This window comes from Simochromis diagramma, unplaced genomic scaffold (assembly GCF_900408965.1).
Source record: "Simochromis diagramma unplaced genomic scaffold, fSimDia1.1 OVJJ01000646.1, whole genome shotgun sequence".
Taxonomy (NCBI): domain Eukaryota; kingdom Metazoa; phylum Chordata; class Actinopteri; order Cichliformes; family Cichlidae; genus Simochromis; species Simochromis diagramma.
Genome location: NW_024387279.1, coordinates 6,361,026 through 6,383,082, shown reverse-complemented (window position 1 = coordinate 6,383,082; position 22,057 = coordinate 6,361,026). Strand labels below are relative to the sequence as shown.

The window sequence follows — 22,057 nt, the reverse complement described above, 5'->3', positions numbered from 1 at the left end:
TTTGAAGGAATTTTTTTTTCTTGTAAGCTTTCGGGTTATTTTTCAGTTTCATTTTAAACTGTTTTAAATTGCTTGATGCTGGGTGGGATAACACTTAACCACCCCCACAGGTGGATCTATCTGGCTTATGGTGGTGTAAAAGTTTTCTATTGGACTGTCTAGTCGGCGCCTCATCGGGAGATGTGGATGTATGGTTTTTTGTTTGCTTTGTTTTTCTACTGCAGCATGGGTCAAACATTAAAGAGGTTCTGTATTGTTGTCAGTGTTGCTGAAGCTTGAATTTCTTCACAATTATATATATATATTCATATTAGTACAGGCCATGGCCAAAATATTATATGGTGGTTCTATACGGACTGAAAAAATAAGCTCCTAAATTGAAAGTTAATTATCGAGATTAATACATGTTTTATTACTGAAAAAGAAAAGCTTTGATTTCTGATCTTTAACAACTGAAACTGCTCACTTTATCATCTGACTCAATAAGCTAATAATCAGTATGTGTAGCTAAAACAACAGTGTGAACACAAAAAACCCCACACCACTTTTAAGATGAATAATCGTTTCATTTATATTTGAAAGAAAAACTGTTTACATCCAAAACAAATGCCATCAAACAGGTTTATTAGTAGAGCTGAAACAAAAAAAAGTGACAGTTCATAAACAACCATTTTTGTGGTGTATACTGTAAGGCTGATGTCATTTTATTTCAAATCTGTTGAACATATAAACACATTTATGTCTCAGTGTATCTTTAGCCTTCACATTGTCCATCTCAGATATATGGCTTTTATTTTCTCTACTTAGAAAAGTATGATTAAAAACATCCTTATATACACAAATACATTCATATTTACATATTGCAAATGGTGTGAATCAGTTACATTATTGTTTTCTAAAAAGAAAAATGCTTTGACAAAAAAAAGGTACATGTAATAGGACTGTGCAGCCTACATTAATACGTCTTGTACCACAAGCAGTTTAGCTTGCATTCAGTTTTTTGCTTTTCAAATGTAATAAAACAAACTTAGAAACCTTTAGGTGACAAAGAGAATACAAACATATTTAAATGTTTTTGTCTGGTAGGAACACAACCGTGGAAATCTGACGAAATACTGCTCTTCTGTTTTTACAGTGATTAAAGATGTAAAAGTCTTGGAACCATAATGTCCATAAAACAGAGACTAGGAAACGTTCTTACTATTGTCTGTGGTTTTATCACTGTCCTTGGACGTATCGTGTTTACTGTCCTTTTTCTCTTCTTTCTTATCTCGGCTTCTGCTTCTTTCCCGACGATCTCTGCCTCTGTCACGGTCCCTCTCCTTTTCTCTCTCTCTCTCCCTCTCTCTGTCCCTATCTCGATCTCTGTCTCTGTCCCTGTCTCTACCCCGATCTTTCCCACGATCCCTGTCACGGTCTCTCTCTCTGCTTCTGGATCGGTCCCGCTTCCTGTCTCTCTCACGCTCTCGTTCTCGCTCTCTGTCACGGTTTCTTCCCCTATCTCGGTCCAAGTCTTTCCTGTCAGATTCCCTAACTCTGTCTCTGTCTCTTTCCCTGTCTCTATCTCGGTCTCGCCTCTTGTCTGAATCTTGATCCCTGTGTCGTTCTCCCTCTGCATCCCTGTGCCTCTCACCCTCCCTCCCTCTGCTGCGGTCTCTTTCTCGGCTACGCTCGTGATCCCGGTCCCTTTCTCTGCCTCTGTCCCACTCTCTTTCTCGGCTCCACCGCTTTCCCTGCCCCTTGTCCCATGAGGGCCTGCCAGCATGAGGGACATCTCTCTCTTTCTCTCTCCGGCGGTCCTCAGACAGATCCCTCGGCCTCTCATCAGGGGCCTGTGAGGAACCATGAATGAGTTCTCTATGTCCTTCAAAGCGGCTGAAGCGATCTCCACTGCGAGGCTCTGAGTCCTCACGGGTGGTGCTGCTCCTCCTCCTCATTTCAGGAGAATGGCGGCGCCAGTGATCGTCCCGGTGTAGGTCTGGCGGACCTAGTGGAGCCTCCGGAGGAGTTGGCAGCAGTGGCCCACTGTGGCGAACAGGTCTCGCCTCATCAGAGTACCTGTCAAAGCGGTACCGGTCAGAGCCTGCAAAAGGCGGAGGTCTGGTCTCCTGAGATGGAGGACCTCTGTGCTCATCAAAAAATCCTCGGTGTGGTGGTGAAGATGGAGGTCTGGAGCCCCCATACTGGATTTGTGGATTGAAGTGCTCCCCACTGGGAGGCTGACCTCGTCTGTCCTCATACTGGTTATGTGGAGGTCCCCGGTAGCTTGGACCTGGTGGAGGGCCCTGATTGGGATTATTAACAGCATCTTTGTTATACTGTTCTGCAGATCCTCGAGCCTGGTCTACTATTGTTGGTTGAGCCCCATGGTCACCATACTGAGGTGGTGGGGGACCCCTATGCCCTGGAAAGAGATTTGGAAGAGGAAGCCTGTTATCAAAGTGACCAGGTGGCGGAGCGGTGAAAGGCAGAGGAGGACCTCTGTTTCCAGGGAAATTAAAAGGTGGTGGGGGAGGACTAGTGAATCTGGGCGGAGCTAAGCTGTTCTGTCCATCGAAGGTGGGGGGAAGGGGAAGTCCTGGAGGGGGACCTGGTTGTCCAATGTGCTGCGGGGGAATGGAGGGATCAAATATCTGAGGAGGTGGGCCCCTCTGGGCTACTGGAGGGAATGGTGGTAGTGGTGGGCCTCTGGGTGGCATGATATTCTGAGGTGGTGGGCCAGGTGGTGGCTGTTGAGGTGGTGGCTGCGTGCTTGACCACTGGTTTTGATAGGGAGGGTATGAAGATGGTGGTGGGCCATACTGCTGACTGCTGTCACCTTGCATTGGGGGATGACTGTGCACAGGGGGAGGAACATGGATTGGAGGAGGGGGTCCCTGAATAGGAGGGGGGGCTGACATTGGAGGACCTTGCATGGCCTGCATGGGTGGTAGCACAGGCACTGGAGGTGGCCTCATTATTAGATTTTGGCCCTGCATGGAACGGGGAAGGGAGAAGCTGGGTTGTGGAGGAATGTCAGCTGGAGGTTTGTACTCACTGTCAAAGTCTGACCCTGTCATGTGATGCAGCATGTGATGTGACTGAGTGTCAGCTGCTGCTGTGCTCTGAGTGAGTACTGGGATTGTCGAAGTTATTTTGGATGTTTTTGCAGGCTCACTGTAATAGCTTGCTGTAGATGTCTCTTGGCTATTCTCCTCATACTCTGAATCCTCAGCTTTTAAAATACTGGCTGCATTTGGCCACATACTGAACTTGTCCATCTTTGTTTCAGACTTAACTGGCTCGCTTTCCTCTTTTTTCTCTTCTTTCTCATCTGTGTAGCTGACTTCCATATCAGGGTCCACCTTTTCACCTAATAAAGGAATTGAAACCTCTGCCTTGTCCGATTCCATGAAAACTAGCGCCTCACTTTTCACTTCCTCTTGATGCAGTGAGGGGTCTGAATCTTGTGATGAGTCTGCAGGTTCGCCTGTTTTAGGCGACTGCAGCTCTTGCACCTCAGGCTGTGAGGCTGGAGGAACAGGATCGGTCGCTGGAGCAGGTGTCTCCTCTTTGTCCTCGGGTTCATCAGACAGTTTTCTGCTGCCTGTAGACTGGCGAGGATCCCTGCTTTGTCTGGGGTCTCTCCTCTGATTGATTAAAGGAGCAACGGATGAAGATTTCACAAGCTCCTCAACCTTTTTGCCAAGCTGTAGCAACTGACAATTGGCCAAAAGAGATTTTGCAGGTTGAGTTAAGAGTGTGCTTGCAAGTGTCACTGAGGCAATAGGAGTGCTTGTAGAGGACATTTGCTGTTCTCCTTGTTTCTGCAATGCTTGATCACCAATGTGTTTAAGGCTCTCAAGAATCTTTTGGGGATCGGCTGCAGACTCAGTTGCAGGCTTAGCTTGACCTGGAACTAAAGTTTTAACCTCTTCGAAAATAGAGTCATCCTCTGGGTCATATGCAACATCATCAGCTTCACTTGTTTCCACCTTAGGTTGCTTAGTGACTTCAGGTTTGCTTACCACCTCCATAGGCTTCTTCGGCACATTGTAGGATCTACTGGGGTCATATTCTTCTTCTGGGTCATAAGGTCGGTCATCTTCATCCTCCTCTACTGTATTTTCTTTAGAAATCTGTGCAAACTTCTGAACTATAGGATCTAACATTGTACCTGTTGGGGCAGCAAATTCCCCACCCTGATCAGATGGTGAGTTGGAAGCTTCAGAGTCATGTTTTTTCTTGCCAAAAAGAGTCTTGAGAATGGTCTCAAGAGGAGTGGCAGCTGCTGTGGATGAAGAAACAGAGTTGGATGAAGAAACGGAGTCCTTGTCAGTGGTAGCGGATGTGGATGGAGCCTTGATGGAAGATAACAGGGACAGAACAGAGGTGGTGGAAGCCTCGGAGGAGCTAGATGGAGGTGATCCTGGAGGAGTTGTGCTGAAGGGGATTTCAAGACTTTGCCGTGTGTTCTTTTCTGCTTTGACTGCAGGAGGTGGCTTTGGAAGGCCGGTTTCCTCTCCATCTTTGGTTTGAGTCTTGGACCGTTTCTCTTCACTTTCTAACGGAGCACCAGGACGTTTTCTATCCTTCTGGCAGATCAGCAGGCCAAGGAGCAGGTTGGGACGAGCTGGTTCAAGACCTGTGAAATAAAAAGACCAAAAAATAAGCTGAACGTGCAAAGCTAAAGAAATGTTTTCATGGTTCAAACTGAAACAAAATGTACTGTACTTGGTTTTAAAAGACATAAAACCAAAATTCATAGAAGACTAATTGTTAAATTTGCTGTTATCTGTCAGTTGTGATATGTGCTGATGATGGATTTCCAGATAATCTACTGACAGTGGCAAAAACAAAAAAACAACACCCAATAAAACTGTGTGAATATAATAACTTTGATGCTTTGTTATCATCAGTACCCTACAGTCAGGGCCAGTGATTTCCACACTGACATTTCATTTCACTCCTTTAATATAAAAAGAATCATCAACAGCTAATAGTTGCAAAATATGCAGAAAAAAATAGCCCTGAGATTCCCAAATGGACAGCTGACTTTATGTTGCCGTAACTTCTCAGCTGTTGTTTAAGACTAAATGCAATAAAAACAGTGACTTTATTTCAGTGGTGCAGCATGTGAAAGAATGAGCAAAACCTATTTGTAATGTGACTGAAAACATAGCTCATAGAAGTGTACTGGTAACATCTATCCGATATCGTTTTCACTGATCCAGCTCAGAAGAAACAACAAGCTGAGACTAACATGACAACCTGCGATGCAAACTTTCTTTATTAAGTCAAATACACAGAAGAGACACAGTAACTGTTACATGCAGAGATATTTACAGGGTATCAACAAGGAGCGTGAGCACCCTCTACAGTACAAACCCATCAATTAAACCAACTCTCTTTTCCAACCTCAGGAAAAAATGGATTTAACATACTCCAAACACACAAGGAATAGAAAGTTTTACCATAATAACAATAATATTTACAAATTTACACACAAATACCCACAAAGATGTATACATCTATCTCTTTACATGCTTACCTGGCCCGTCAAATGGCAACAGTTTGGAGGGTAATGGGTCCTTTGAGCCCAGGGGGATGAGATAGAGGTCTTTGATGCGGCGGTTGTTGTTAGCTACCACACCAAATCGTTTTCTGCTGCTAAAGTAAGAGAAAAGAGAGACGTATGCCACCTCTTCCTCCTCTGTGGCTGGATGGAAACGGATCAGGCACAGCTCCTGTGATTTGAAAAAGAAAACAGTACAGTTTCATGCAAGGCTTTAAAGTTAAAACAGCCTTTTAACAAGTTAGTTTTTGTACTAACAAACCTTGGAGAGGGAGGTTTTTAGTTTCCCAACATAGTCCCAAACTGTGGTTGGAGAAATCCGACCTCCAACATGAATGGTGTCTGGCAAATCCTGCACAACAACAACAAAACCAGTTATTTTTTTGGCCTGTATGTATGTCAAACAGTTTGAAATTCAAAGATTACAGGGTCTGATATTAAAGTGGATCTATTATACTCCTTTACAACCAGATATTTTTTATTCTTGGACTATCCTTTTTCATTTTAGGGCCTTTTTGCATCCTACTTTCTTCTAACTGAAGACCAAAATGTTTAAATAAATAAGAAAAAGCATAAGGCATTTACAAAGAAAACTAATACCATAAATGTTATTTCTATGAATCATTAATGATAACGAAAATATTCTTGCTTTAGAAAATGTACCTCTTTCAGGTGTTCAAATGATCCCGAGACCAGGTAAGCCTTGGTTACAAACTTTGCTACTGACTGCATGTTGATAAATCCTTTCCAAATCTTCTCTTGACCATGGAGAAATATTGCAGTTTCCCCCTCAGGAGGCGGCTCAGATCCACTGTAAAAACAAAAGCATCTTCCTTTTAGACAGGCTACATGCAATCGCTTACTATAACATACTACACAAAACAGTATCTCAAAGCAGCTCATCAACAACAAAGTCCCTCAGTATCACCAGCACTACAGCTGCTGTTACTTTACTCTGGTATACTTTTAGCTAAAACGTAAAATATCTGTGCAAAATACTAAAGCTTATTAAAAAGAGAGCTCTCTGGTATTTTTAAGAACTTTGGTGAGATGTAGCACCTTGTTTTTGACGGTTTGGGTGCAGCGACTGAAGGTGGCGGCGCAGGGGGCATCGGTAGTGGTGCTTTAGGTAAAACCTCCAATAGAGCAGTAACAGGAGCTGGGAGTGGGTCTGCTGCATTGCTGGCAGGCTTTTCTGGGGCCATGTAAGTGACGCTCACCCCGGTGCTGTGCCTGGCCATGCGAGGGTCCCTGCGGGTGATACTGACAGAGGAGACAGTGGGGGTGACGGGTACAGGGGCCTGTGCTGCAGGTGCCATCATGGTGCCATCCTCCTGATAGAGCTGTGGCTGTGATTCTGGAACTGCTGGCTCTACGGTGGACTGGTAGGATGAAGAGGCCGGGTGTTGGTACAATGAAGGATCTTGGTAGGTGGCCATGCCGGCCTGTGGCTGGCTGACAGGTGAGACATCCCCTGATCTGGATGAGAATGACTCTTGTCTAGGTGGCTTTGTTTCAGGCTTCTTGGTGAGTCTGGCTTTTTTAGCAGCAGGCTCATCTTCTGTCTTTTGGCCTACAAGGCAAGATTATTAAAAAAATAAAGAAATAAATCATCCATATAATAATCAATTCTGCTGAAAAATGATAGCACTTCTTCTTAGCCTCTTATTTACCTGTACATATTTTGCAGTTGAGGTCAAACAGATGGGCCCTGTGTTCAGTAGTAGTGTCTTTGAGCATGCTACTAAAAATGTCTGGCATGCTGCTGCCACTGTTCCCCTCAGCAGCAGATGCCTGAGCTGAAGCTGAAGGGGTGGAACCAGATTCCTCCTGATCCTGAGGATATACCAAAGAAGATCAAACTTCAGATGAACTGGAATCGCAGGCACTCATGTAACAACTACAATTCTCAGTGGTTCACACACCCATGCATTTTGTGAGAGGCAGATAAAGCTTAGGAAAGAAACTGACAGGACAGGAGGCAATAACTTGTAAGCTGGTGAACATTCTTTGATAGTTTGCACTGTGTGCCAAGAACCTCATGCATGAAAAAAAGAGGGTGAGAGCAGCAGCTTGCCACCACTTACTGTAGAAGAAGCCATGCGAGAAGATGAAGTGGTGGCAGAGATACATACATCTGCATCAGATGTTGGTGGAGCATCCTCCACATCGGCGCTATGGGAGCCACCATCATGCCTGCTGCCTGGTTTGGACTGCCCTGAATGGGCTTTTGCACTAGGAGACTGAGGCTAAAGAAAAGGAAAAGGGGAAAAAAAAACTTTACAATGGTGTAAATTTATGCAGACAGGTTTTTCAAAACTGCAAATCCTAACAGGAAAATTTATGAGTCTTAAGCTGCCCTACGCCTGATGTTTGAATTAAAAGGCAGTGCCATTTACCTCAGGAGCCTCAGGCTTCCTCCACTCAGATATCTCCTTTGAAAGCAGCTCTTCAGCACTTAGTCTGACCAGTCTAAAGGGACTGACCTCACCTCCCACCACTCGGTAGAACAAGCCCTGAGACAAACATACCATACAGCGCAAACATGAGAATACGTTTTTCAAGCTATAATTGGTGTCCTTCCATTCACAGCTGCATAAACACAAGATATGTACTTTACTGAAAACAGCATGCACGTTAATGTTGACTCACTTTGTTTTTAGGGTCCTTCAGATTGAACATGAGGGACCTGTATTTGTTTTTGTATTTGCTGTCGGTGCTAAGACAGAGGTTAAACATCTCCTTTTCAATAGCAAATGCCAGTCGCCCCACCTCGCTCTCTGTCATTTTCAGATCATCACTGTCGCACACCCTGGTGGAAATGAACAAAAGAATGTATATTTAAATCTGCAGACCTCGGGTAATGTTTTTGGAACCAAAAGAAGAAAGAATTTGGAAAAACAAAATTAAACTGGGACTTGCAGGTCACTCACCTTTTATAAAGGATGTCTGTCAAAGACCGCCGGATGTTCTGTCTCATCTGGTTGTTAGGTGGAGGTGGCATAGGGGAAACAGGTGGTGCTGAAACAGCTGAATGTGGAGGTCTGGAGGATGAAGAGTGGCTGGAGGGAGAGGAGGAAACTGGAGATGATGGGACTCTAGGGGATGAGGACGACCGTCTGTGGGGACTAGTGTCCTTTTGCTGAGGTTGCTTCTTGGGAATGGTAAAGTTAGACTTGGTGACTCTCAGTGCTCCTGTGACGTGGATCGGGCCTGAAGGAAAGGGAGATGAGGAGTGGACAGGTGGCTGGCCGGCCTTTTTGGACTTTGTTGCAGTTTTAGCTGGGGGTGTTACAGGCTTCTTGGATCCCTTTGAACTGGCAGCTTGAACTGGAGGTTTCTTTCCCTTTGGGGAAACCTTGGTTGGTTTTGTTGCTGTGGACTTCTTGTTTCCTTTTCCAGCTGCCGCAGATGCTGAAGAGGATTTCTCAGGAGCTGGGGCTGGTTCCTTTTCCTTATGGTCCTTCTCACTGTGCTTCTCTTCTTTAGTTGGGGCTGGAAAACAAGAACAAGATCCAATATTTTAAAATATGTGATAATGTTCAGTTGTAATGTGCAATGTGGCAACATATTTTGCTAAATTACAGGCAGTCAATTGCACAAATCAGACTATATTGCTAAGTCGAAGTTAAGCAGTTTTAAAATGTATTTCAAATAAACTGAATCCCCCAAAAAACTAGTAAAAATGCAAATCATATTAGGACATTTAACATAAAGTCATTAGGCAGAGGCAGGGAGGGGGGGGGAGAGAGAGAGAGAGAGAGAGAGAGAGAGAGAGAACACTGTCAAAAAAACAAAGTTGACAACAGAGAAGATGAAGTCCCTTTTTATTTTGTAGTAGTGACAGCAGATACATCGAGCTGTTGGGGCAGGTCCTTCAGGGGGTGGCAGGGGTTTGGGGGCGATACCTTCTTCCCAACTATTATAGAAATATGCAAGTGATGATCCTCAACGACAAAATTAGTATTATTCTCCAATCATTTTGATATATTCACATAGAAGATGAGAAGGTTCAAGTACTATAAATCATGTGCCAGCCAAGCAGAATGAACTAAATAGCATTAAGTCTAAAAAGATCTACAACTACCAGCTCCAAGCAACCACAACCAGGTATCCACTGGTTATAACCATGTGCCACAGGTGTCACACACACCGCTTCTAAAATTTGCTGAATAAATATCAAAATGTAATTTAGTCTAACCATAACACTGTAAATATAATTTGTTAATATGACAAGATCACCTATATGCACCATCAAGTTGATAGTTGAACTCTGACCCCAGAAAAACCAAAGCCAAATTCTTCTCCTCTTTCAAATTGTGGAGACAGTAGTAATCCATTTGATCAAAAGCTTCAGTCGCAATAAATATCACATAGAATATTTCCTAATTTGATATGGGGGTGGGGGGAAACCAACCAGTAAGCCAATAGATCTGCTACCTGTAAACACTTTCAAACTGTCATGTGCACATGTTTGTCCTTCCATCATCTCAAACGTGTGGCAGAACTGCATTAGCTTTGAGCTAACTTGACATACTATACAGCCACCAAATGTTTACACTATGACTTTGTGCAATGATACAATATATACAACCAGAGCAACTAAAATCAGCTCTTTTCTATAGATCATAAGTTGTCAAACAAGCCAAAATCATCATTCAGCAAAAGGGATATGGATGATCAAATCACTGAGCTCTAACGTCCCCCTGTTGAAGAACCATCAGTGGCTATATGGACTTCTTGAACATTAGGAATGCATTTATACCCAATTACTCTTTGCTATCCCATCAGGTAAACTCCTCACTATTTCTCCAGGCTTTTTATAGAGGCAGCCAGACAGAAAATGAAACTGTCCACATTTCATATTGTTCCCTCATTACATTTAAAATCAGGTGCAAAAAATATGTTTAAAAAAATCAAGATGGCACTTCTTTTAGCCCTTTGTGCTCAGCCCAGGTCTTCAGATTTCATCTTCAGGTGTAGCATTCCTGAACTTCACTGCATCTCCACAGGTGCTCCAGTCTTTGTGATAGAGGTTCTGTCATATCCAGCTGTTCACCATCTGAGAGGCTCTCAAGCTTCAAAGTCTTCATAGTGTGTGTAGACTTAAACAGTTGCACATGTCTAATTAAGCTTAACTGGTCAGGATATCCTACGGCAAGCCAACAACGCTCACATAATCAATCGAGGCATCCAAAAATCAGTTTAACACCTTTTATTTTAAAACCAGTTTCCCACGAGCAGTGATGAATCATATTCAACATGCATGAAAAACTTTGAAAAAAATAGCCCATTACTCATAAAATGAAGGGCAAAAAACACAAGGTTGGATTTTTAATCAGCTCAATATGACCCAACTTCATAGGCTGACATTATCACAGGGGACAGCTCAGACACCTACCTGCTGGAGGATGGGAGGGAAGGGCCTTATTTGAGACCAACAGCTGAGGAGATGAACCCAGGATGTGAAGAGACATGTACGGTCAAACCAATCAGGTAATTTGAAAACACACACACACGATTCATCATATCAATCAATCACTAAATTTAAGATATTGCCCTCCTTTTTGTTTCTACCACACTGGCCTTTATAATCTCTTAGGTTGCAGGCACATATGTGGGAAACCTATAAAAGGGGTACTCCAACAAACCAGTGCTGCATTTCCAAAAAACCAGGGACTCCCGGGAGGCATTCCTGAAACTAAGGGATTAAAATCAATGCAGCAGAGGCATTGCTCTGAAAAAAAAAAAAAAAAAAAACTTATTTTCCCATAACACATGGGCCTCAATGTAAATGTCTGCAACTTCCAAAATGATGATTTTGATTTACAGCACAGGCTTTCTGTAAGAAATTAAAAGGCTCCAATTCAAAGCCAAGATAAGAGCGATGCAAGTTGTTTCATGCTTCAGAAAGCTCCTCTAGAGCCAAGGAACACATTGTCCAACTTAATTAAGTAATCTTAAAAGAGTGCAACCAATGGAGTGAAGGACCCCTTTCCAAATAACTATCTGCTGCATCAGAAATACTTACCAAAATCACACGGGACACTTACCTGTTCACAGCTGCCAAGTTTTCATTAGACAACAAAATCCTTACATTAAACATCACAAAACCTTGTAAATGATAAAGTAGTCTGCTATACAGATGAGTTCATGTTCTTTCCCAAACGTTTGGACCAGTTTTAAAGGATGTTAGCATGACAGGAGCACATTTATAATGGAAGAGCAACAGTATGGTTTCAACAACAGATCAAGACCTTCAAAGAGATACATACACTTTTTGTTTAACACTGTTGGTGATATGGGTGTAGTCTTTTCTGGTGTTACTGCAATGTAATTATGGTCGCTGGACCAGGATGCAGTGGCTGGCGGAGGTGGGTGTTCCTCAGCATGCTCATCTTCGTCGTCATCATCATCTGGATCAGGACTGTGGTCTTCGCTATCCGACTCCTCCTGGGTCTTCTTCTGCACCTTCTTCCCACCGGCACCGGTCCCCTGAATAGACGAGAAGAAACACATTCAGACGTTTTAGCCACTCAGATTGATTTAAAGTGACAGTTCAGCCCAAAACCAAATTCAAATCTTTTTATCCAGGCCTGCAGTGCATTTTTATTCATAATGCCTATACTCATGAATCAAATGACTATGCAAAGAAAACATCCACCTACCCACTGTGATCTGTGCAGCTTTTAAACACCTATGGCAGCCCTCCTTAGCTGAGCTGTAGGGACTGCTAGCTACAAGTTTCTTTTTATTTGTTTATAGAGTAGAAAGAAAATAGTTCCAAATGAACCTGCTCAGATCAAGGTTTGTGGATTTATTTATTTTGTAGTGTTAAAGACACTCAAGCTGAGTTTTAAAAAATGCATTTATAGGCACTCTGAGCACAATAAGGCAAGTACCATCTCGCTCCACTCTAATAAAGAGCATTTCCCCGGCCAAAATCTCTAACTGGTCAACTGATACCATCAAAATCAAGATGGAAAAAACAGCACAACAGGGCAGGAAACACACATCACTTTTATTTAGGAGGTGGTGAACTGTTCCTTTAACAACAAATGAAGATGTTTAAAACGTGTTTAACTGTGTTGTTTTAAGAACAGATTTTTCTCTCTCCAAACAAAACAAAACTGGTAAACAAAATCAATAGCCTTTTCAGTCTACTCTCCTCTTTAAGCATACAAATGGTGTGCAGTTAATAATTTAAAACACATTAATGACATTTCTGTATACTCCAATGCTGGAGCTGGAGGTCTCTTACACTGCTTTGCATGTATCCAAGTCTAAACCTGGACACATTTCTATGATTATTGTACTGTGTACTGAACTTCTTTTTTTGAAATTGAGAATTATCTAAATCCAGAACATTAACATTAGTCTTTGGGCCTAGCATACCAAAATTGTCAGGCTTCCTGCATATGCTCTCCAGTTTAAATTATGACCATGGATTTAAACTTCACAAAACCAAGTAAATGATTACATAATCTGCTATACAGGTGAGTTCATGGTCTTTCCTAAACCTCTGGACCAGTTTTAAAAGACGTTAGCATGACAAGACCTACATTTATAAAGACACCCAATGTCTGAAGGAGTTGTTAAACTCATGGATTGAGTTAAGCCACTTTAGTGTGCATCACTGCTCACTTCCTCTCCAAGCTGCTGAAGCTTTAATACGAAAGTCCTTTTGAGTTCCTGGAGAAGGCCTTTCTCCCCCAGTTTTTTCCCCCCACAAGACAAAGTTTGCAAACAATCACTTCAAAAGCAACATATGTGAGACTACTGACTGCTTTTCTTGTCAATGAGAAAAAAAGTACATTAATACTGAGCTAAAACACACGTAGCAAATGTAACCACAAATTTTAATCTATACACAAAAAAAAGAGCACAAACAAGAATATAGACCATTTATAAGACAGATGAGTCTGCACTTTTTAAGTTTTTAGATTTTGCCCAATATATTAAAAATGTAACCTGTGATAGTGTATACAAACTACAGCCATGACTGTCAGTGCTTCATCACTGTTCCTGCATAAAGTCACCCCATATTCACCAGGGCGAGGGAACATCAGTAGTCTTTATGAACTGAAAATTATAATGGATCATTTATATTGGCTTGTAAAGTTAATACATGCCGGTTGTCTTAAAAACCCTAATCTGTGTGCAGCACATTTCTTTGTGTCATGACACAGTAGAATGCTGAGGAATTATTCTCTTTGAGAACTCAAAGAGTGTTCAAAGATCAGATAGCATCACCTATCTGACAATGGATTAACTGTCTGTGTTGATCCATTTTCTGCAAATTACACTATTACAAATACATCCATTTTATGCCCCGATTGGCCAGTAGTATGCATGTTTCTGCCACTTCACATGAAATAAATGCACGTTTCATACTGGAAAAAGCCTTTTAAGACTAGGTTTGTGTGCCGACCCAATACGTTTGCTTATTTAGGCCAGCACTTAAACAACAAATTATGCTGAAATCAGAGTTTAGCAGTTCCCATTTGTTTAAATGTTAGAATTAAGAGTAGACCATTCAATTATATTTATGCCTTATGTACTGACACTGACATGCACAGAGTGTAATCAAAAACAAGGAAACTTGATATTGCCAAGACAAATGATGAAACTAAATTGGTGTATTTTTCTTCCCAAACAAGACAGTAATGACATCTGACTATATTAACTTCAGCAAACAATGCTGATATAATATCTCAAATGTGTCAAGACATGATGAAAACTCAATGAATGACTATGAAATATAAGGAGTGATTCAGTTTAGATAGTTCAGTCTGTGAAACAACAGACTCAAGTGTTGGTGACTACCTAATAACTTTTTAATTGTGTAAAGGGAATTAACATTCCTGCTTTAAAACCAGGCAAACGTCATCATTTTAGGCCATCCAAGTTACCTTTAGTGTGGACTTTTTCTGAGCCTTGGCCTTATCCTTTTGCTTGGGCTCTTTGACATCAGTGATGGACTTCATGGCAGCAGCAGCATGTCTCAGGATACAGTCGTTTCCACAGTACACAGAATCGGGTTGGGCATCATTTTCACAGCCAGGTCCAATACATCTCGAGAGGGAAGACTCCTCATCAGCCTTTCGCTCAGCCTTGTCCTCGGGAACCGCCACTGTTGGGGTCGTTTTCACCTCCACGTGTGATGCGACTTTCTGTTCTGTGTCTGGTGGGGCTTTGACTTCTGGTGTGCCTTCTGTTGCCTTCTTCTCAACAGGTGGTGTGGCCTTCTCTGCCTTTGGTTCAGCTGGTTGCTGTACTGCCTGCTTCAAGCCAGTACAAAATAAAATTAACAGCTACTGATATTCTGCATTTCGCTGTACTATTGTCAGTTCAAACAATTTAAGAATCATCTTATTAATTGTGATCGTAATAGCATTTAAAGAATTTTGAGCTTCAAGCTGCTTTAGGTAGGCTTCTTTTTGCCATGCTTTCAATTTTTATCTGTAAACTTACATGTGAAAAACACCTACATCTCTCAGCAGAAAACTGGGCAGAGAGCCCTACCTGCCACCAATTATTACAACCTAACTGACATTCTTGAAAATAATGATTACTGTGCTCATTTTCAGACACATAATTAAGCTATATATATATATATATATATATATATATATATATATATGATTCCTGAGCTCTATTAGGATTTAGTGCAGCTTTGTGTGATTTATATATTAACATTTATCCTAAATTGACCCTTGGTGCAGCCCTCCCCCTTCTAGCTGGCTGGAATTTGTAAATGGAAGGTCTGAAAAGGGCGGGCCTGCAACTAAACCACAACGGACCCTGAGAATATGCCCTCTTTATGACATCAGACAGATCCAACAGTAGAAAAAACACATACAGAGCATTTACAGCAGTCTGAAGCTTGAACTTTTAGCACACAGATATTACATCTACATATACTGGCCTTATTATTTTAAAAATCACAGCATGCACCATGGTAATATATGACAAAAAAAATAAAAAGCACATAATTTTTCCTTTAAAAAAAACCAACATTTATGCACTCAAAAAGCAGTAGTAGTTAATGTAACTGGTATATGGCATTAAATGAGAAATTAAGTCATTAAGCATGGCATCAAATTAAGGACCGCACTTAAAACCCACTGTTAAATATTTAATAATAAGATGTGCAAAAAATAATTTGGAGGCTAAAACATTTTTTACATTCATATCAGCTGCAAAGACCTACCGGCTGAAAGATTTTTATCTTCTTTTTTCCCGTTGGATTAGTAGCCTTCTCTATCCTTCCTTTGATACCCAGGTCCTCTGTTGCTTTCTCATCAGTACCAGTAGTTTGTGCAGATGAAGCTGCTGCTCGAACAGCTGACGGACTGGAGTCCCCTCCGGCATTATTACCTTTAACAGCACTTGTAGACGAGGTAACAGGAGGAGTGGAAGCATTGGTCGGCGAAGCAAAATCAGTTTTGGGCTTCCCAATTTCCATATTTGTAGAAAGAATAGAAGTTGCAGGCCTGACCACCTGGTTTTTCTTAGCGGTGCAGTTTGGGCAGATGTAGTCTTCCCCATTTCTCTCCATCAGCCGTCCACGGGCCTCAGTGATTCCCACACAGTCCCCATGAAACCACTCTTCACAGCGGTCACAGCAGATCATAAACCTGGTGAGCAGTGAATATCAAGACATTCTCAAATAATAATAATTAAAACATTTTTTTACTTGTGTATGAAATGATTCCTACAAAGGCAACTAAGAGACAGTAGAGAGAAACAAAAACAAGTTTATGCACTACAGGTTAAAGAGAGGCCAAAACAAACCTTTTGTTATGTTTTTGACGACAGATGCAGTAAAGTGCATTGGGGTCATAGCCTCCATCATCAGACTCCACTGAAGATGACGATGTGGATAAGTCATTCTCATCCTCATCATCTTCATCATCATCATCTTCTTCTTCTTCCTCCTCCTCCTCCCCCTCTTCCTCCTCCTCCTGTGTCTGGGGTTTCCGTGTTTTTACACCACTCTGGGTAGCTTTAGGCTTTGCTTCCTTCTTTACAAGAGCATTGTTCTTGTTGTCAGAAGCTTTAACAGGTGTAATGTTCTTATTAGCTGCCTTCTTTTTATTGACATATGTCCGTATTGGTCCACGTTTTCCCTGCACTGCTGCAGCCTTGTCTGCCTCATCCTCGCCAGTCTTCTCAAGTTCATCATTTTTATCGTCATTCTTCTCCTCAGCAAACTCCTTCTCAGAGTCCTCCTCTGGCTGAGTCTGTGCTGCACTGACACTCCCTACAGCTTCAGAAATGGGATCACTCTTTTCTTCTTTTTTCTCCTCACTGTCATCCTGTGTATTCTTGACAGCATCTTTACTGTCTTCTTCATTCTCAGAGCTTCCCTCATCTTTCACCGTCGCTCCACCACCTCGGGTCTGTCTGCCACTACCTCGACCTTTCTTTTGAGTCTGCTTCCTTGCACCACTCCTTGTCCTTCTCTCAGGAGTCTCTGCTTTTTCCTCAACAGCCTTGGAATCAGCATTACCATCAAAGCTGGCCTCTGAGGCCGTCTCTGCATCAGTTGGGGTTTGTGAAGGAGGATCTCCACTTTCCACACTTGGAGGTGCGCTCTTTCTTGACGCTCTTTTGGCATTCAAGAGGAATTCCTCTAGTTTGTCAGTACGTTTAGGCTGTCGGCCACTACGGCGCACAGGACAGCGGGTTTCAGGGCTGTCGGTTACCGCTTCCACTGGCATCTCTCTCTTTGCAATGGTGGACCGACGGAAACCCCAAGTCTTCTTTAGCTCACTCTTGGCCTTTGAAGATTTATCTTGCTCCCCTAACAACTGTTTTGGCACATTCTCACTTTCAAGGTGAAACTGTTCCTCCTTCTCACTACGTCCTTCTCCAACGCCTGTGAACAACCATTATTGATATCAAATCAGCATAACATTGGAAGAAAAGGAGAATGTTTTGCAAGCATGCATATGTAAGGCAAAACAAACCAAAACACAAAAATTACTGCTCAATTCTTATATCGCCCATACTTACCGTATGTCTAACCACATTTAAAATAAAAGACCCTAACACCATAATTGTACCCACTTTTACTTTTTAAGACAAGGCATTGTGAAGGGGGGGGGAAAAAAAAAAAAGCTCATTCAAGATACCTTGAGAGCAGCTATCCATGCAGTCCCAGCTCTGCTCTGGCTCAGGGGCTAGAGAGAGCTCAGGGCTCACATTCCCATCCATAGATGATGGAGTCACTATTTTCAAAATTAACGTCTACAGTTCAGAGAAAAGAACAAGAGACCGACTATGAGTCACTCTTTTCACTTTACAAAATGAAAATTACTGAGGGGTGCCAACTTTAAGGTAGCACTAAGAATGCTTAATACCGTCATCATTCTTAGACATACTTGTTATATTCTTTTGTACTTACACTCGCAAATAATAATACTGAGAAAATATTTTTCCTTCTTTTTTTTTTTTTCTTTTTTTTTAGTGCAGCTCTTCAGAGGGTATGTTATGACACTAATGCTATCATGCATAGGGCACTCTGTGGGTGTAGAGCACCATGTACAGCACCCATGGAAATGGGCGCGATAGCACAAACATCTTAATATCATTTAGGCAAACAGGATAAAGAGAATCATTCTACAGAGTCTGTGCTTTGCGATCTTTCCAGTACTGTTATGCCATATTTAATAGACAAAAATCACAAACCCTTTTTTAAAGGGCAAAACCACAAGATACTACAAAAAATAAATAAAAATCAGTAACCATCCCGCTGTTTAAAGGCAGTGATGCACATTCTCTAAAGCTCTAATGTTGCCAAGGTTGAAATAACCATTTTTTTTTTTTTTTTTAAATCGTAACCACATACTTTACTTTTAAATACACTTTAACTAAAGGTTAATAAATTATGACTTTAAGAATATGACAACACTTTATAATCTTAGACTTAACACTCATAATTAACTATAGCTATTCACAAGCCTAGACAAAGTTCCTGGTGGTCCGATAAAATTCCAGTTTTGTTTTTCTGTTCTTCTTGGCAGTTTGAGTTACAAGAATTAAGATGATGTTTCCTTTATATTCTCTAAAGCCAGAACTGCTGTTCTAATTTAAGGAGAAATAATGACAGGGAAAACCAATATCCATACCTGCAGTTCAGCAGATGTCTAACAAAGCAGTTCTTCAAACAAAAAAACCTTCCCATAAATCCCAAATCATCAGAATTGGTATGAGGTTAGAGAACCTGAAAGACACAAGGAAGCAGAAGTTAGGATACATTTATTTCAGGCTTCACAGAAAACAGACATGCAGCACAATGGTATGATGACAAAAAATAACAAATTATGAATTTTAAATAATATTTTTATATTTTTAAAAAGTGACTGCTGCAATTTAAGAGCATGGGCAAATAGATGAAATAATCTAATCTGAAAGCATAAGTAGGCCAACCCATCACTTTACAAATACGCAAGTTCAAGTTTGCCATTTTCAGACAAGTTAGACCAAGTCAGAAACCTTTGGCAATTGTGTAAAGCCTTCTAGCATCAATATTCTTACGCAATGGACGCCTGTTTCCTGAAATTAGCGTTTTTATAAAGCCTTGCATACTGCACCGCCATCGATGGATTGGAGGGGGGTATCCACCCAAAGACTGCGAGTGTGATTGAACGGGATTTTGTCCAATGGTACGTCTGTGGTCACGACAACTCGCCACGTGAATGGGAGGACCGCTATAACCGAGGAAGGTGGGAGGGGCCATGACGAAAATAAAATTTCATATTATATAATATTGTGTATATACTTATACAGAAAAACAAACAACTTTAACACATTTGCTAAAGGTTTACATCAAGATGCTGCCTGACGGCAGTCATCGGAAGAGACATACTCGTGTCCAGTACTTGCTGCGCGACATTTAAAAGGTAGACTGCACACGGCCTTAGGGCGCATGATATAATCTAATTTCTTCATTGAAATACGGCATACCACACTGTCACATGATACTATTTAAAAACAGAAGAAAAAAAAAACCCCAATGTGCAGACAATCAAGCTAGCAAAACGATATTGGAAAATCCGCATACTATAAGAGCAGACCCGTTCTTCACTCCTACATCTCCAGTGACGGCCGCAAAACATTCAACATTCCGCCAACCGCTTAGCTATTTACCATTAGCTCATGTAAACTACAAACGGGGTGCCACAAGCGGCGATGAAATATTCAGTGGGAAACGGTACGCAACCCTTTCTATAACACTGAAACTACATTTATATTATTAGGTTATTCTAGTCGTTTTTGTTTTGTTTCACAATGCGAAACTGCGTGTTGCAAAACGTGCACTTGTAGCCAGTAAGCTTAGCTAGCGCTGTTGGCCACAGCGAGCGTGGGTAAGCTAGCGGCAAATTCAACTTAAAATCATTAGCATTTAGGTAACCGTTAAAAAGCCAACATATAGTACAAACAAACTACATGGAACAAGTATTTTGTAGCAAACTTAAATTTTAACCTATGTAAACAACTGAAGTCTAATTTAAAAGCGTAACTGTACTCAAGCTATCGTCAAGCGAATCGTGTTCAACGTCCTCGCATCCGATACCTTCACCCTAGACATGTTTGGCAGCAACAAAACACAAAAGCACGAACACACTCCAAAAATAAATATAACGCAACTAAAATAAATCAAGTTGCTGTATTTTACCCACCCATGCGTTATAAATACGGATAATGTCCCCTCGCTCTTTCGTGGGTCAGTCCTCCATTTTCCATTCCCTTTGGAGCTAACTGACTGCAGCAGATGGCTGACGGTTTACACAAAACGCTTTGTGTCTACAGCGCCCCCATTGGCCAGGAGGGAAACTAAGCAGAAGCAAAGGTCGACGTTCCGTCAATACGTAATCACTTTCAAACGGCGGGAAAGGGTGTAATTGTTTTGGGGTTTTTTGTTTTTTTTTATTTTAACAAAATGTGATTTGTCCTAAACTTAGTGGATTTAAATAAGTCTAATTCAGCTATTTACTTGATATTTGTCCCAACATGTGAATGTTTGCCAAATGAGCTCTTATTATTATGAGCTGATATTTAAAATTTACTTCAGTCACAACTCTTTTCTATGTTACTTTTTTACTTTACTGTTTTTATCACAATTTACACAGAAATGTACAATTCCGACCTCTCAAAAATCTGTTTTTGATAGGCCCATAAACGTCTACTTGGGGGCATTTGATGCAGATTATGGAAATGTTCAAATATTAAAATGTGCTGCAGCTGTTTCATTGTTATTACAGTCTTATAACATTTACATTCAACCAAACCCTAAGGTTCCCCTCAACTTTAGAGACAACTAAAAGATCAAATGTAAGACTGTTTTTGTAATCATATAAAACAGCTTGTTTAAAATGTGTGTATTTGTTACTTTCTTTGCAGTATACAACAGGCAACAATAGAATAACAAATAAATTAACACAAAATACAAAATAAGTCATTTACAGACACTTCTGTCAGCAGTCCTCTAATCTACAACTGAGGTGGTTCATTAACACGGGTTACATTTCTGTAGTCATAAATGGTTTAACTGTTGTCCAATATACCACTGATATGTTTTATGACACTCAAGCATGCTCTTAAGCTCTTTATACTGGCAGCTGCCTATAAAGACCAGCAAGAGAGTGCAAGAACATACACTGTAAGCTATTTTTTAAACTGCCGCACTCTGCTGCCAGTCGTGTTTTACACCACTCTGCAGTGGGGGAACCATGTGACGCCCGAAAGGCAAACAAATAATATAAATAAAAAATAACTTGATTTTTTTTTCACTTTCAATTTGGAAAAGGCTGTTGAACAGACATACATGGACATATTATTGTAGTGGGAGGAAAAAAATTTACATTTACATTTTCAAGTATGGTAAGCGTGGTTATGACAAAGTGACGGCAACACTGTCAGTGCTCTTTTCCATGTCACAGTCTTTGTCCGATGATGACGCAGAGGCTGGTGTGTCTCTGAGAGGGTTTGGGCCACCGCTAGTCTGCCCTAAACCTTTATTTGGGAGGTCTGCTGTAGGCTCGGCCTCAGGTTCCTGCTGTGGAGCCGTGGCTACAAATAAAACAAAAAACACCCCAAACTAATTACAACTAAGAAATGAATAGTGGTTATACAGGCATGCAAATGGAGAGCATAAGAAAATACAGTCTTTGTTTTTGTCAATATGATCCTCAGCATGTTAGTGACGACATGCGCTGTTACCTGACTGAGTGCAAGACTTCATGTGTTCTGGCCAGTGGGCTTGCTGACAGGGGTAATCACAGTAGCTGGTATTCCAGCAGCAGTAGAAGATGGCCTCTTTCCTGCAGTTAGCACACCACTGTTTCTTCTTTGTCTCATCCACTGCCTGCTGCTTCTCCAGCTCCATCTGTTTCTTCACCTCACTCACCAACCTCTCCCTCTCCTGCTCCAGACTTTGCCGCATCTCTGCCATCGTAAGCTCTAGATTGAAGAACACAAGCGTGACCAAACACG

At 41.5% G+C, this 22,057-nt stretch overlaps 1 protein-coding gene across 15 annotated transcripts in view; it reads right to left on the bottom strand.

Moving 5' to 3' along the window:
• Window positions 1–607: 607 nt before the first annotated feature.
• dido1 (death inducer-obliterator 1) overlaps window positions 608–22,057 on the bottom strand; it is a 41,043-nt gene continuing 19,593 nt past the window's right edge. For 11 of the 15 annotated variants that reach the window (XR_005691775.1, XR_005691776.1, XR_005691771.1 and 8 more), the window contains 4 exons: window positions 21,785–22,024; window positions 20,245–21,634; window positions 18,691–18,785; window positions 17,379–17,438 (listed from right to left, as the gene is read on the bottom strand). Coding sequence is in view for 4 of the 15 variants with exons in the window: in XM_040003239.1 (XP_039859173.1) it covers window positions 1,185–4,624; window positions 5,531–5,726; window positions 5,817–5,906; window positions 6,218–6,365; window positions 6,614–7,127; window positions 7,228–7,390; window positions 7,642–7,803; window positions 7,954–8,070; window positions 8,207–8,366; window positions 8,488–9,049; window positions 11,830–12,049; window positions 14,467–14,838; window positions 15,768–16,194; window positions 16,352–17,438; window positions 17,695–17,776 (7,740 nt within the window). In the remaining 11 variants the exon portion in view is untranslated. Of the gene's footprint in view, window positions 4,625–5,530; window positions 5,727–5,816; window positions 5,907–6,217; window positions 6,366–6,613; window positions 7,128–7,227; window positions 7,391–7,641; window positions 7,804–7,953; window positions 8,071–8,206; window positions 8,367–8,487; window positions 9,050–11,829; window positions 12,050–14,466; window positions 14,839–15,767; window positions 16,195–16,351; window positions 17,439–17,694; window positions 17,810–18,690; window positions 18,786–20,244; window positions 21,635–21,784; window positions 22,025–22,057 lie in introns of those variants that run through there. The other 4 variants (XM_040003239.1, XM_040003241.1, XM_040003240.1 and 1 more) reach the window with 4 other exon arrangements.